Consider the following 15,356-nt stretch of genomic DNA (forward strand, 5'->3'; position numbering starts at 1 on the left):
TGTTGGCCACTATTGTGAAATTCTCTCTTGTCCTTCAAGTCTCTGTAAATATCTAACTGTCAAACATATTACAGTTTGTGTTTTATGTTTAATGAAAGCATCATATTTGGTGGACAGAGCCAGGAAATGAATTTTAGCTCTTAAAACATTTGCTTAAAAAAAAAAAAAGAAGTGTGTTTCTACATTGGAGAACAAATTTATCATTTACTTATCATGGATGTTATCAGATCATTGGAAAGTTGCCTCAACTAATAGATTGAGGAAAGAAAAGAAAAAACGAAAGAAGAAAGAAAGAAAGAAAGAAAGAAAGAAAGAAAGGAAGGAAGGAAGGAAGGAAGGAAGGAAGGAAGGAAGGAAGAAAGAAAGAAAGAAAAAAAGAAAGAAAGAAAGAAAGAAAGAAAGAAAGAAAGAAAGAAAGAAAGAAAGAAAGAAAGAAAGAAAGAAAGAAAGAAAGAAAGAAAGAGGAAGGAAGGAAGGAAGGAAGAAGGGGGGGGAGGAAGGAAGGAAGGAAGGAAGGAAGGAAGGAAGGAAGGAAGGAAGGAAGGAAGGAAGGAAGGAAGAAACCAAGAAAGAAACCAAGGAGACTGAGTTTTTCTGTGTATTCTAGACCGACCTTCTCCATTCCCACGCCCTGGAAGAGAACCTCACAGCACAGGCAAGCAAACGCGTCCTGGCTGAATCTGAGCCTCGCCGCCTGCCGTCCGCCGCGTCGCGGGTGGGCGTGGCCGTGCCAGTCGCCGGGGCTGCGCGGGAGGGAGGCGGCCGCCTTTGCCATTCTTAAAGGGGACCCGTGGGAAGGCGCGAGGGTGCTGTGACGGCCGGAAGGAAAATGGTGAGTTGCCGCCTGGGAGGGCGGGGGCCGGAGGACCGGGCTTTCCCCGTCGGCCTCAGCCCGGAGAGTCCCGGCGGTGGTTCCTCGGCGCCTCTTCCGCCCCGGCGGCTGCTGCTGACCGGCCCGGGCGCCTCCAGGGCCGCGCCCCGCCGCTGGGCTGGGCTGGGCTGGGCTGCTGCGCGGCATCCTCCGAGCGCTCCCGGCCGGGCTTTGCCCGCTAGGGCTGTGCTGGGACCCGGGGGCGGCGTGCACCACCCAGGGCGGTGGTGCACGCCGGCCTTTTGGGGTCGAGGGTGCCAGATCTGGACTCCAGGGGCGGAGGAGCCAGAGATCTGGGCCCGCTCAGGCCTCCCCAAACGAGGACCCGGTGCTGTCAGCATTGGATGGGAACTTGGGGGTTCTGCTGGCCTGCCTGCCTGCTGCTGCTTTTGCCTCCCCACCCATCAGTGCCCCCCAGATTTCTAATCTCATCTCCTTTACTTCGAGTTCAAGGAGTCAGGGGACCCCTTTGTCCCAGGCTTTGGTGATGGGCAGGCTGTCCAGTGACAGTCGAAAGATTTGGGTTTTTTTTTTTTTTTTTTTTGCCCAATTTGGGACATGGGGGTTGTGGCTTTCCATTCTTCCAAGGTTTAAGAGCCTATAGGAATAATAAAAACTAAAAGTGGAGGACTAAAAGAATTGCCCTGCAGCATCTTTTCGATCATGCCTATCGAGCATTTTTTTGTTTTTTGAATCATTCTGCTCATTTCTTTTTAGGAGAAACAGAACACAAGCATGAATCCTTAGCGACTTATCTCAGATCTGCCAGCCGCACGAGACCGAGTCCCGAAGGGACCTGGAGCTTGCTTGCTGACTCAAGAGCTTTCTTCTGTCCCTTCCGACCTTTTTTTCAAGCTGAGCTCCCAGGGCCTGGAGGCTCACATGTTCCTGCTTTTCTCCCCACCCCGGGCTTCAGATTCTTGAACTCTGGACTTTCCTCTTACTTTGAATCTTGATCACCATTGCCGGATCTTTCCCCTCATTCTCTCTTCCATCTTTTCCTACCCGCATTCAGGGCTTCAGTTGCTACCTGCCCATCTAAGATGTTCCTATCTGCAGGCTTTGCCTCTGAGATCTTTCATTAACAACCTCCCTGGGAAGGTTTGCTCCAAAAGGAGCTCAGGAGCTCTTGCCCCTCAAGCCTGGTCTTTAGTGTATCTTAACTTTGCACCAGGTACCACTCTGTTATTCAAGTGAGGAGAGCCTGGCTGTCTTCACCCTGTTTTCTTATGGCCCCAACCATTCCCATGTTTTGCTGCACCTTTGTAATGGTGAAGAGAGTTAAACTATAGGGAGGTTCGACTGGCTGGGTATTTTGAATCTTGGCTCCAGAGTTGCATAACTTTGGAGAAGAAACTTAATCTCTCTTAAGACTTCTTCTTGCAAATGGAAATAATAACCTCTCCCCGGGATTGTTTTGAGTTGGGAGGGAGATCCCTGTAAAGGGTATAGTGCAGCATTTCTTTCATGGTGATTAATGCATGCTATTATTAGCAGTCTTCACCTACCTCCTTTTCTTTTCTTCAACCTGATATACTTTACATTTCTTACCTGAGCTACTTGCCAGTTAGCTAGTCTTTCTCTTTCATTCTAACTCTTCCTGTTTTCCTCTAGGCACATTGAATCATATGTCCTATCTGTACCCTGCTGGAAAGTTTTACTGGCTTCCATTTGCTCATAGAATATAGAATAAAATCATTAACACGACCCATTGTGGTCCAGATCTGTCTCTATGCTTGAGTCACACTGATCATTCAGTGTTTTTATATGTTATGCACACTTCAATCAAAGGGTGATTACACAGAAAGTTTTGGCCTTTCAGATGTTTTTCAAAAGCCTGTAATCTTCCTGTTCTTCACCAGTCATATAGTCTCTTGCCATCAACTGTGTCTCTATCCTAGCCCTTCTTTCAAGCACAAGTCTTTTTACATGATCGATGTTTCTTTTTTCTTTTTCATTTCTACTTTCTTTTTTTATTTCCTCACACCCACCAGTGTCCAGGACAAATTCCAAGCTCTGAGCTATAGGATCATTCCAGGTAGGGCTCTGGGACCAGGATGGAGCCTAGGCGCCTCATGCAAGACAAATTCCATACCCAATGTCTGATTTCTCCTCATGAAATCTAAATCTTTCCTAACTAGAGTGCAGTGTAAACCCCTTGAAGATATGCATACATTGTTTTTATTTAATTTATTTGGTTGTCTTCCTAGCACTTCACACAGTTTTGTATTGTTTTATTTTGTTTGTTTTATTTAATTTATTTTGGTTTGGGGGTCATATCCAATAATGCTCAGAGATTGCTCCTGGCTCTGCACTTAAAACATTTCAGATAGTGCTTAAGGGACTATAATGATTGTAGGGGTGTTGCAGTTGTATGGGTGCTGCAGATATAGAATACAGGTCAGCCACATAAAAGGCAAGCACACTACTACCCACTGCACTATTACTCTGGTCCCCACTTAACACAATTTTACATTTCTTAAATATTTAAACCAAAGGATGAAGACTTAATCCCAACTCTCTCCTTACATTTGCATAAAGACTTGTTTTCAAGACTTTATAGACTTTTTCCCCTCCCCTTTTTTTGACTTTATAGTCTTTATTAAATATTTCTACTGTGAGCCTGACTTTTTGTTTGTTTGTTTGTTTCTTTGGGGGCCACACCTGGGAGCACTCAGAGGCTACTCCTGGCTCTGAACTCAGAAATTACTCCTGGAAGACTCCAGGGACCATATGAGATGCTGGGAATTGAACTTGGATCAGCTGCTTGCAAATGTTCTACCTGCTGTGCTATCGCTCCAGCCCTAATGCATTCTACCTTTGATTGAACAGAAATGCTATTTTTTGATTTCTGTGTTTTTTTTTTTTTTTTGTAAGATGGAAAAAAATTGATTGTGGTATAATGGACTTGACTTCTCTCTCTAAAAAAATTACTTTTCTTAAATTTGAGGGCCACATCCAGAAATTCTCAGAGCTTACTCCTGGCTCTGTACACTGGGATCTTCTGGTGAAACTTGGGGAGAGCCATGTGCAAGACAGGTGTCCTGCATATCTGACCTCTAATTGTCCTTTTCATCCTTGAATGCAAAATTATTATATTATCTAACAGTGGATAGTGACCTTTGACTTTTTCCATATCCTTCCTTTTTTCCCTTTGCTCTGATGAAATAACTTATTATTGTGTATTTTCTTTGTAATATTACAGTATTATTCTTTGGGATACTTATTAGCCAAAGAGAGTGAACGTATATTTGACACACGTGATTAAATGTGACACAAAAGTTGATAGATTTAAAAGCTCTTTAGAGTTATGTGGCTTGAGATATGCATGAAGACCTGAACTCAATACATGGCAATGCATGACCTCCCAGGCACAATTGGATATGACCTTAGTGTTCCCCTGAATTCCTTGGCCCTCCTGAAGAGGGCCATTAATGTCACATTAATGCTTTTGCAAATAGCATTTGTAATGGTCCACATGCCTCCTATAAGATTTTACTTTAACATACATATATTGAAATCATGGGGCTTCATGCATGCCTAATTTTTATTTTCCTAGAGTGAGTCTTTGGTGGTCTGTGATGTTGCTGAAGATTTGGTGGAAAAGTTGAGAAAGTTTCGTTTTCGCCGAGAAACAAACAATGCTGCCATAATAAGTAAGCTAAAAGTGATTACTTGAGTTAATTACTTTAATCTTAGTTAATTTTATTTTACAGCTATTGAATAAACTAAATCTCTATAGTGTATCTACATCTTGTTTCAACTGTCCTCCCCTGTTAGATCATTAAAAAAATGTTGGTTAGTATCGCAGAACAGATGTGGAGTGTCCTACCACCTCCAAGTTCTTCTCAACTCCTCCATAGCTCTGGAGGATGACTTTGGGTAGTGACCGGTACAACTCCATCCTTGAATTTTGAAGAGACTTAATATAGCCTGTTCATTCATTCTCCAACAAATACCTTTGCCTATTGTGTTCAAAGTAATTTGAGAGTTATTTCAATTCTAGACTTGAGTTCTGATTGCATGGAGTGTACTTTTAAGTGTCACCAATTAGCGACAAAGGAAAAACGGATTTGCATAGTCCTCTTCCACTGTGAGTCAGTTAGGTAATATAAATATGTGGGTAGCATTTTAGAACAAGAATGAGGGATGAGGGAGTAAAAATGTAAAACCATAGCTTGTGCCTAACATTTATAATTGGTAGATGTGAATTAGTGAAGCAGAGACAATTTATCCTGAATTCTGAGTTTTTATAAATTAAAGAAGTACAGGGGGGTGGGGACAAAAAAAGAAGTGTAGGCATATAGTTCATAAAAATGAAAATGTCTTAATGCCATTTTACTATATATGATAAAGATATATAGTGTATCTCAAGAATTTACTCTGAAATAAGTACAGAACTAAAAGTTGCAGATTTTCAAAATAATGTAAAAGAGTAGAGACATAGATTAACTGAACATATGTTGTTGGTTTTTTATTACACATATGTAAATATAGAATGTCACTTATGTGGCAATTCCCTTTTATCAGACTTAATTATATGAAATCCTTACTCTGGAGAATTTAGTAATCTTCTATGGGTTCTATCCTCAGCCCTGGTCCACTTTTCCTTGTACTTTTATCTTGTTACATAGATCATTCGGGTGCCCACTCTTTCCTCCCCCTTTATTTTAATTATAGGATGTTGCATTTGAGTTAGCAAGTTTTTTACATGTATAGTAAATGTAAAGAGTTGACAAAAATTTCTAAACAAACAAATCAAGGGCTGGAAATGATTGATAATGACTTTTTAACTCTGGTTAAAAAGCAAAGCTAGCTAATAGATTATAAACTAAACTTTGAGTTTTTGCTTGCATTTCTGACATGTCATTTTCAATATCAATAAAAGGACTGTGCCTCTGTGGGTAGCATCGACAAAGATAACTTTAGAATCACAATGTTCATTCTTGTTTTTGTTTTAGTGAAGATTGATAAAGATAAAAGCCTGGTGGTACTGGATGAAGAGCTTGAGGTTTGAAGAACTTACCACATTTTTATAGTTAAGCAATTATTGCTCACAAGATGCTATATTACATGTACTTCCAAAATGAATTCTAAACCTTTGCATGCATGCTTATTAGGAATGAAAAATGTGCTAATTATGTAGGGCATTGTCTTGCTAAATTAATCACCATCTTTAAAATATTAACAAAGTCCAGTTTAATAAGTGATAGAAGTTAGAGCTATGTACCCAATAAAAGTTGAGGGTAGTCTTTTAACTTTGCTTTAATATTGCTTCGCCAGTAATTAAAAATGAAACTTTATACCTTGAATTTTTACTTTGTCAAATTAAGTAACTAACTTAGAATGAAAAGAATGAATGTCTTCTCTGAGGTTTTGACTTTCCTCATTTAATATTTTCCTGACCACTGGAATATGACCATAGTCTACTATTGGTCCCTTAGTAAGTGAATCTGAACTGAGTGGGTTCTTACTGGGCTGACGGTTTAATAATTCCAGCTCATGAACAGTTCAGTAAAATAGAATTTGATGTTGTGGTATATGGTTTTGAATCTGTCTATTAGTAGGTGATAGTTTCTTTCTTATGGGCTTCTAGGTAAGAAAATGCTTAGAAGTTGTTTTTCTTTTTTTGGTGCCAGGGTATTTCACCAGATGAACTGAAAGATGAACTACCTGAACGACAACCTCGATATCCTTTTCTTAGTGCTTTAAAAAAAGATTGGTTTTCTTTAATAGTATCTTATTTATGATGTTCATTTTAAAGTCATCATAAACATTTTTTTCTGTGAACTGGAAAATATATGTTATATGTATATATAATATACATCTATATTGAATTAGATATATAATAATGAACTAAGATAAATGAAGAGTTCTTGTGTAGTAGAAGTATTTCTTTTTCTTCTTTCTCAGTGCTGGGAATTTAACCTGGCATATCACACATGATAGATAAGTGCTCTATCACTGAACTTAAACTTGTTCTTGTCCCCAACTTAGTTCCTTTTGTTTTGTTTCGTTTTTTGGTCAGACCCAGCAGTGCCAGGGATTACTCCTGGTTCTGCACTCAGGAATTACTTCTGGCAGGCTCAGGGGACCATATAGCATGTTGTGGATTAAACCCGGGTTGGCCACATTCAAGGCAAATGCCCTACCCACTGTGCTATCGCTCTAGCCCCTAATTTTTTTGTAAAAAGTGATATATATTGGGATCATAGTGATAGTACAGTGAGTACGGCAGCTGCCTTGCATGTTGCCAACCCAGGTTCAATCACTGGTATCTTTTATGGCCCCCGCAGCTCCTCCAGGAGTGAATCCTGAGCACAGAGCTAGAAGTAAGCTTGAGCATCACAAAGTATGACCCAAAAACCAAAACCAAAGAGGGAAAAATGTATATAACTATATAAAATATATATGCTAGCAGTTAAGAGAAAAATCTATAAAAACAAATATTTTTTATTAATTAATTTTTAAGAAATTATAAATGTGATTTTTAAAAGCTTATCTTTGATAACCATTTATAATTTTTTAAACTTTAGTTATTTATTGACTAATTGATTGTTTTCTGGTCCACACCCAGTGCCGCTCAGGGGTTCCTCATGGCTCTGCACTCAAAAATTGCTCCTGGCAGACTGGGGGACAATACGGGATGCTGGGAGTCGAACTGGGTTCCTCTCGGGTCGGTGGCATTCAAGGCAAACACCCTATCACTGTGCTATCTCTCTGGCCCCAACCATTTATAATTTTATGCAAAATAAAAACTGATGAAGATGTGGTTTAATGGGATAGAAATTTACTTCTTGCTGGGACTGGAGTATACAAGATAGGACATTTGTCTTGCTCATGATGTATCTGGCCAGGAGTAACCCAAGAGCATCACCGTTTGTTTTTTTAATTTTGTGCCACAGCCGGTGACACTCAGGGGTTACACCTGGCTATGCGCTCAGAAATTCCTCCTGGCTTGAGGGACCATATGGGACACTGGGGATCGAAGTGCAGTTCATCCTGGGTCAGCTGTGTGCAAGGCAAATACCCTACTGCTGTGCCACCATTCCACCCCCAAGCATCACCATTTTTTGTGGGATCCCTCATAGTAGAAATTTACCTTTACCTAATCCCATAGACATTTTTTCCCTAGAACTTTCTTGGTAATTCTGTCCCATAACAGTACTTTTAGTTTCTTTAACTTGAGAAAAACCTTCATTGTGTATAGTTATAAATATCAACATGATGATGGAAGAGTTTCATATCCTCTGTGCTTTATTTTCTCTAGTCCTGTAGGTAAGTGAATTTCTTAAAATAGTATATATTTGGATATAAACTAATTATACTTCTTAAAATACTAGACATATGTTAAGCTTTTTTTTAAGAAATGAAAAGTGCACACATGTACACATGGATGCATTATTAAGAAAGAATTACTATAAAGCTCCATCGCATAGAACTGTCTTACTTCCTTACAATAAAATCCTAGAAGGATAATTAATTGTTAAGTCAAATCATGCACGTATTTTATGGGATTTAGAATATAATGACATTTTTATAAAATAAATATCTCTTTATTTAAGCATCACAATTACAAGCATATTTGTAGTTGGGTTTTAGTTATATAAAAAATAAAGAACACCCCCCCCTTCATTTAGTTATATCAAAAATACATTTCAAAGGTTTTGTGTATATGGATGTGAAATTGTATGCAATCATGATATATATTTGTGTTTCTTTAAAATAGCTGTTACAAAATATTTCATCTTGAAGATGAATAGTTTGCATTGTTACATTGCATATTAAAATGGCTATTGAAGTTAAGGTACATGTTTCACTGTAATTCCCACTACTACCACCATTCAAGCTCACAAATTTACTAATACTAAACTTTAGAATTTGTAATATTTACTTAGCACTTACACTTATACTTAGCACTTACTACATGTTTACAAATTATAACAATTTATAAACATTTTTAGGACAAAAATTCCTGCTGTATTAACTCACCATTGTTACAAAACCTTATATACAAGGTATCTTAAAATTGATCGAGATATATACCAAATTCAGATAATTGCTGTAAAGTTTTAAATGTTTGCAAGGCTCTATAAGTCAAGATCTATAGAGATCTAGTTTTATTTAATTTATTGACCTGTAGATTTACTTGCAGTTTAGCTGTACTTTGTGCAGGCAATATTCCACATAAGACTTAAAATTTAATCTATGTACATGGTGGGGCTGGTTGGATGCCACACCCAATGGTGTGTAATCTAGGGATTACTCATGGCTCTGTATTCAAGGATCAGTCCTGGTGGGCTCTATGGACTGTGGGCGCCAGGGATCAAACCTAGATTGTCTGCATTGCAAGGCAAATGCCCTACCTACTGCACTGTCACTCTGACCCCGCAGCTTATATACATTTACACTGAAGTTTCTAGGAACTTAAGAGCATAGAGAATATTAAATGTGTCATTAAGAATGAAGTTAACTGAGGAATGCAGAGCCATTAGTAAGACCTGAGGGCTGCTAGATGAGGCCCCAGACCCTGTTTTACCTGAACCTTAAGTGAAAATCCTTCACTTCCTTAAATTCTGACCCTCATTTTTATTCTAATCTCTTTTCTAGGATGTAAGCCTGAACAACAGATGATGTATGCTGGGAGTAAGAACAAACTAGTCCAAACAGCTGAGCTAACCAAGGTGGTATTTATATTTGACTTTTTAACAGTGTTTTCCCTCAGTATGCAGAGCCATAGTTAAAATAATAGGAAGTATTAATTAATTAATACATTATTTATTTAAAGTTATTTAGACAGGAGTAGTAAATTAGTCAAAGCTTTTTAATTAGTTACAAATAAAATTACGGATATCTTTAACCAAAAATGTGGTGTTTAGGTGTTAACTATCAGTAGATTCAAAGAAATCACGTTTAAACATGTAGGTATCTTGGGGCCGGAGTGATAGCACAGCAGTAGGGCATTTGCCTTGCTCGCGGCTGACCCGGGACAGACCCAGATTCAATCCCCGGCATCCCATATGGTCCCCTGAGCCTGCCAGGAGTGACTTCTGAGCATAGAGCCAGGTGTAACCTGAGTGCTGCCGAGTATGACCCAAAAACCAAAAAAAAAAAAAAGATAGGTACTGAGGATTAAGAAAATTTTATGCAATCATAAATCAGTATCTTTAATATAAAAAAACCCAGCAAAATAAACATGTAGGCATTTTTAGAAAAGACATGAATCAATTTATTGAGAGTTCTTTTTTACTTGTAACATTATATCTAATAGATAAGTCAATAGTGGTGCTTCTCTGAGCACTTTATTGTAGGCTATTGAATAACTTTTTTTTTTTTTTTTTTGTGGTTTTTGGGTCACACCCGGCAGTGCTCAGGGGTTACTCCTGGCTCCATGCTCAGAAATTGCTCCTGGCAGGCACGGGGGACCATATGGGACGCCGGGATTTGAACCGATAACCTTCTGCATGAAAGGCAAACGCCTTACCTCCATGCTATCGCTCCGGCCCCTGAATAACATTTTTGACTGGAATTTTCTATTGATTCACTTGATTCTGAATCTAATATTCAATTGCTATGATAATTTTTTGTTTGTTTGTTTTTGTTTTTGGGCCACACCCGGCGGTGCTCAGGGGTTACTCCTGGCTGTCTGCTCAGAAATAGCTCCTGGCAGGCACGGGGGACCATGTGGGACACTGGGATTCGAACCAACCACCTTTGGTCCTGGATCGGCTGCTTGCAAGGCAAACGCCTCTGTGCTATCTCTCTGGACCCGCTATGATAATTATTAATGTTATTTTTTTGTTTTTTGTTGTTTTTTTTTTAAGTAAAAAGAGGTTTTATTTGAGGTTCTGAGGAAGGGAGGAAGAGGGTAAGAAAGAGTTTGTACTCAAGAGAGAATGCAGGCTTCTCCAAAGGCTTAGAAAGCCCCAGTACACATCCCATGGTGAAAGTATGAAAGCATGAAAGTGATGCTGGTGGAGGTTGATGGGTGACTTTAATAAAGTGGGCAAGAGAAAGACCGCAACCCCAAGAAGAGAATCTACATCCTTCTCTCTACCCACCTCTGTGACTTCCCAGAGAAGTGTCTGGGAAGATCTTGCTCTGACAAGAAAAATAAAGTCAGCCTTAGACCTTGCCCAGGTCTTTTGAATCCATCACCTTCCCTCACAGAAAAGAATTTTAGGGTGAGAGAACAGTGAAGAGAAAACATTTTATTTGGAGGTACTAAGGAAAGGGTGGGAGAGGATTAGAGAGAATAATGAGTAACATGCTCAGGAGAGATCATGGGCTTCTCTGAAAGCAGAGAGAGCCCTGGTATATAGCTCAGAATGAAAGTATGAACAAACACATCTCAAGAGGGGAGTTGCAGGCCACATGTGCTCAGGTACCATGTACTTAGGCAGCAGAAATGCCATTGTTAATTATAATAAGCTGGAACATTCTTATGTGTGTCCACTTGTTTTATGGCATATTTGAAGGCTAAAGCTAAGCAGGATACTTATCTTCAAACTTGAACTTTCACATGTTAGTTTGAGATGAAAAGTATATACAATTTTATGAATGTGAGGGGCTGGAGAGATAGTACAGGGGTTAGGACAGTTGCCTTATACACTCTGAACTCTGGTTCAGTCCCTAGCAATTGATCCTCTGAGCACTGCCATGACTGCTCCACGAGTACAGAGTCACACGTTAAGCACTGCCAGGTGTGGCCCAAAAATATGACAGTATTAATAATGATTATTATGGTAAATTAACATAGACTATGACATCACTAAAATGGTATTAAACATCTTTCAGATTGGGATAGTTAAAGTACCTTCTGTTTTTCCCTTCTTCCGACAGCCTAAGGAAACATGCTTTTCCTCATTTCTACCATAGAATACTTGGAGTTGCTATAAGCCTAAGGGGTGATTAAGGAGACCATTAACAGCTGGATGTCTCTCTAATGCTGGGCATGCCCTGAAGTCTGGAATTAAGGCATTCCAATTTATGTTCCTTTTATAAATAACTCTATTGAGTCCTATGGCAACCCTGTTATATTGATGGTGGTGTTTCTATTTTGAACATTGCAAAGCTAAAATTCAAAAGATGAATGACTTGCCTATTACATAATGGTAAATGTAGAGCTAGGATTCAGACTCACATTTGTTCTCCGCTCTTATCACCCTTATTCTTTCTGGTGTTGTATTCTAATTCTTACTTGGAGATTTGTACTGCGGACCTCTAGTCCGTATCAAAACAAGTTATAGTTATAATTTCTTCTACCTTTGAAGCCTATGTTCCTCCAGTTCCTGGTTAGATTTTTTTTTAAGTTATGTATACTTAGGGTATAATTTTCAGTTGGTAAATTTTACAGAAATGCTTGTTTAGAATATTTTGTAGACTTATGCATTAGGCCAGTTTTGGTTTTCTGCCATTTTGATTGTTAGATTTTGGTTACAAAATTTCTCCCCCAGAGTCATGTCTAATTTACACAGATTAAGTAATGGAAGCTTACTAGGAGAATTTTATATTTTATATGCAAATATATTATGTAATTTTTTGAGCTTGTCAGAGTATGACCTCAGTTTCTTTTTTATAGGTATTTGAAATCAGAAATACTGAAGACCTTACTGAAGAATGGTTACGTGAAAAGCTTGGATTTTTCCACTAATGTGAACGTCTGTGTTTCTAAAGTATTTATGTATTAACCTGACCATACTGGAACCAGACATAAATACTTATTTATGCCTAAAAATGCACTGTTACTTACAGTTTGTTTCCTGCAGTAAACAAAAAATTCTTCATTTGTTCCAAGTTTGAACAAAGGGAAAATCATCTTCATAGTAATGAAACTTCCTTCGTAAAGTGTTCCTTTATATTTGTAATTGTTAGGTGGACTACTTCTCTCCAGGGACTTTTTGCACTCTTGTGACTAATTTCTATAACTTCTGGTTCAGAATTTGTTACTATTTGCAGACACCATTGGAAAGTGAGTATAGGTCGCGATGGATAACAGTTGCCTCCTTTAGACAAATACTGGATATTAGCAGTTTGTGTATGAGAATAGCATATTACCACTTGTCAAATATTTGAAATTATTTTCGGATAAAATACTTCTGTGAGTGACCCAGTTTTTATCCAAAAATAATAGCTGAGTATAACCTGCGTTGCAAGTACCTTTTCATCAGTTATATGCCTTTTTTTGATTTTCTATATCTTTTTAATCAAGTTCAGAAATTTTGTTCTTGAATTACTCATTCTTAAGGCATTGGATCATATTTCATAATAAAGTTTAACTCTGTAGTTTTCTTATGGAAAATAGTATTGGTGGGTTGTAATAATCAAGGGCTTTCATTCCTGGATCTGTCATTCTAGATAATTTTGAATATAGGTTATTAATACTTCATTTAGAAAACACTTCTTAATGTCATATGAGCAGTAGTTATTTTAAATATATTAATACTGTGCCTTTGATTTGTTAGCTTTAAAGTTAATTTAAGACTTTTACACTGCCAGTATTCCAGATTTGGTGATGTTAATACTTTTATAAAGGGTCCAAATAAATCAATTTTCTAATATATGTATTTGAAATTTGTAATAAAATCAGCTTTCTATTTAAAAAATTCCAACTATCTTGCACTAATAATTTCTGGGAGTTAAGAGACATAGTTTTGAAAATTCTATGATTTATTTTGTGCCATAAGGATAAATTACTTACAAGCTTAGTCATAGTTCATAAAAATCCACTAAAAATTGCATCTGATATTTTAAATATAAATATGTTCTTTTTTTATAAAGATATTATTAACTGGAAAATTGTTCAAATTGATGGTATCCTTGGCAGAAGTCAAGGACTAGCATACAGTGCTTTTAAAGTAAATGTATGTCCTTTAATGTTCATTTGTCAAAATGTCTTGAGACTAAAGAAAACTTAATTAGATTAAATTTGGAGACTATTTTCTTACTTATGTATCTTAGTCACTTCAGTACAAGTATAGGGTTTTTTTTTTTTAATGTTGGCATATTTTTAGTCAGATGTTCTTAGCATTTTTGAGGTTTCTTATGCCAACTTTAATAGGAATGGGAAGATAGTTGGAATTTTCATAAAATTAAATAGAGCCTTTCTGTTCCCAACACTCTTTGGTTTCACTAATTCAGAAATTAGAAAGCAATGGGAAGTTAGTTGGAGATGAGGAAGTGCTTGTGTGGGTATTTGTTTTGGATAGGGTATGGGAAGAATTCTTTATTCCAGTTTCCAGAGAGTGAGAGTGAGATCATTGCCCAGGAAGATTAAGCGTTCTTGAAGCAGGTATTTTGATATGGATAATTGTGCTTATGATTCTGCCAAAAAGCAGTTGTAACCCAAGTGACTAGAGAGTGTTTTTAATGTTTTTGAATGAAAGAATTGAGATTTTGTTTCACCTGGTTCGCAGCAATAAGAGAAATAGCCAGTGCTACAGGAATATATTTTTTGATGAGGTTCCTTATTTTGTCTTGCATGTTCAAGTATTTTCTTTTAAATGTATAAGTCTTCCATCTTGACATACACAGAACTTAGTCCCCCTGTTCTCTAACAAAGGGACAGAAAGCTGTAATAAGCCGAGCTGTTTTGAGCCTGTCTAATTCTTATTGGTAACATTTGTTTTTGCAAGAGGTAGATTGAGGTTAAGGGATTTGTAGAACAGTTTTTACTCCTTCTGTCTTAGAGGAAGCTTTACAGATCCCAACTCTAGAGTGTTCTCAGGCGTTTATAGAAATTTCTCTGTCCTCTAACCAAATTTTGCGGTTATTTTCAAGTATATTTCCACTTTGATGTTTTTTTGCCTTCTGTCAAATAGTAATTTTCCTAAGTTTTCATAAGATTACATAAGTCCAATTTTACATTCCATATCTTTTCGGTACAGCCATTCCCACTTAGTCTTAAATTAATCTTTATTTTTTGGCTGCAGTTATTGTCCTGGGAACCTCCTTTATAGTCACCTTTAAGTGACCACATCACCATTAGTTTCAAAGTTGTTGGAGTTGGCTTAAATTTTGCATAGCATCTACTGTCAGAATAGAACCAATTGGTAATCTCAGAATGTCTTTAGTATCGTGTTTGTGGCAGCATAAATGACATGAAGAAAATTGTTCTCAGGTTACTATGCTGAAATTCCAAAATGTCTGAGTTTTGAATAGTAATCACTTCGTTTTGGTATTGAAACAGTTATGTTAGGGAAAAAGTTAACTGTTTTTGTTTAATTAACATCTAAAATAAATGTTCAAACTGTCTATTTCTAAAAACAAAGTTTACTAAATGCCTAAGGGAGTTAAATATACACTTGTTTAAGCTGGTATAGTTAAATTTTTTATTGCCATTAGTAAATAATATTTGTAGCAAAATGTCTGTCAGCACTTTTCTCTCCCCTTTTTAGCTCCTATTTTCAGGAGTCAAATGTAGCCATAAACTGTATCCTGGTTTGATACTTTAACTAAAAAAAAAAATCAGAGGAGTTCATTGCCA

The 15,356-nt window shown here is 37.6% G+C and overlaps 1 protein-coding gene across 1 annotated transcript; it reads left to right on the forward strand.

Moving 5' to 3' along the window:
- The first annotated feature begins 710 nt into the window (after positions 1–710).
- GMFB (glia maturation factor beta) lies at positions 711–14,936 on the forward strand. The gene is given in 8 exon segments (XM_049767668.1): positions 711–832; positions 4,431–4,527; positions 5,833–5,882; positions 6,511–6,560; positions 8,067–8,149; positions 9,482–9,555; positions 12,453–12,518; positions 12,520–14,936. Coding segments are annotated over 8 exon segments (465 nt in total). The 5' UTR covers positions 711–829; the 3' UTR covers positions 12,562–14,936.
- Positions 14,937–15,356: the final 420 nt, after the last annotated feature.

This window comes from Suncus etruscus, chromosome 2 (genome assembly GCF_024139225.1).
Source record: "Suncus etruscus isolate mSunEtr1 chromosome 2, mSunEtr1.pri.cur, whole genome shotgun sequence".
In the NCBI taxonomy this organism is placed as follows: Eukaryota; Metazoa; Chordata; class Mammalia; order Eulipotyphla; family Soricidae; genus Suncus; species Suncus etruscus.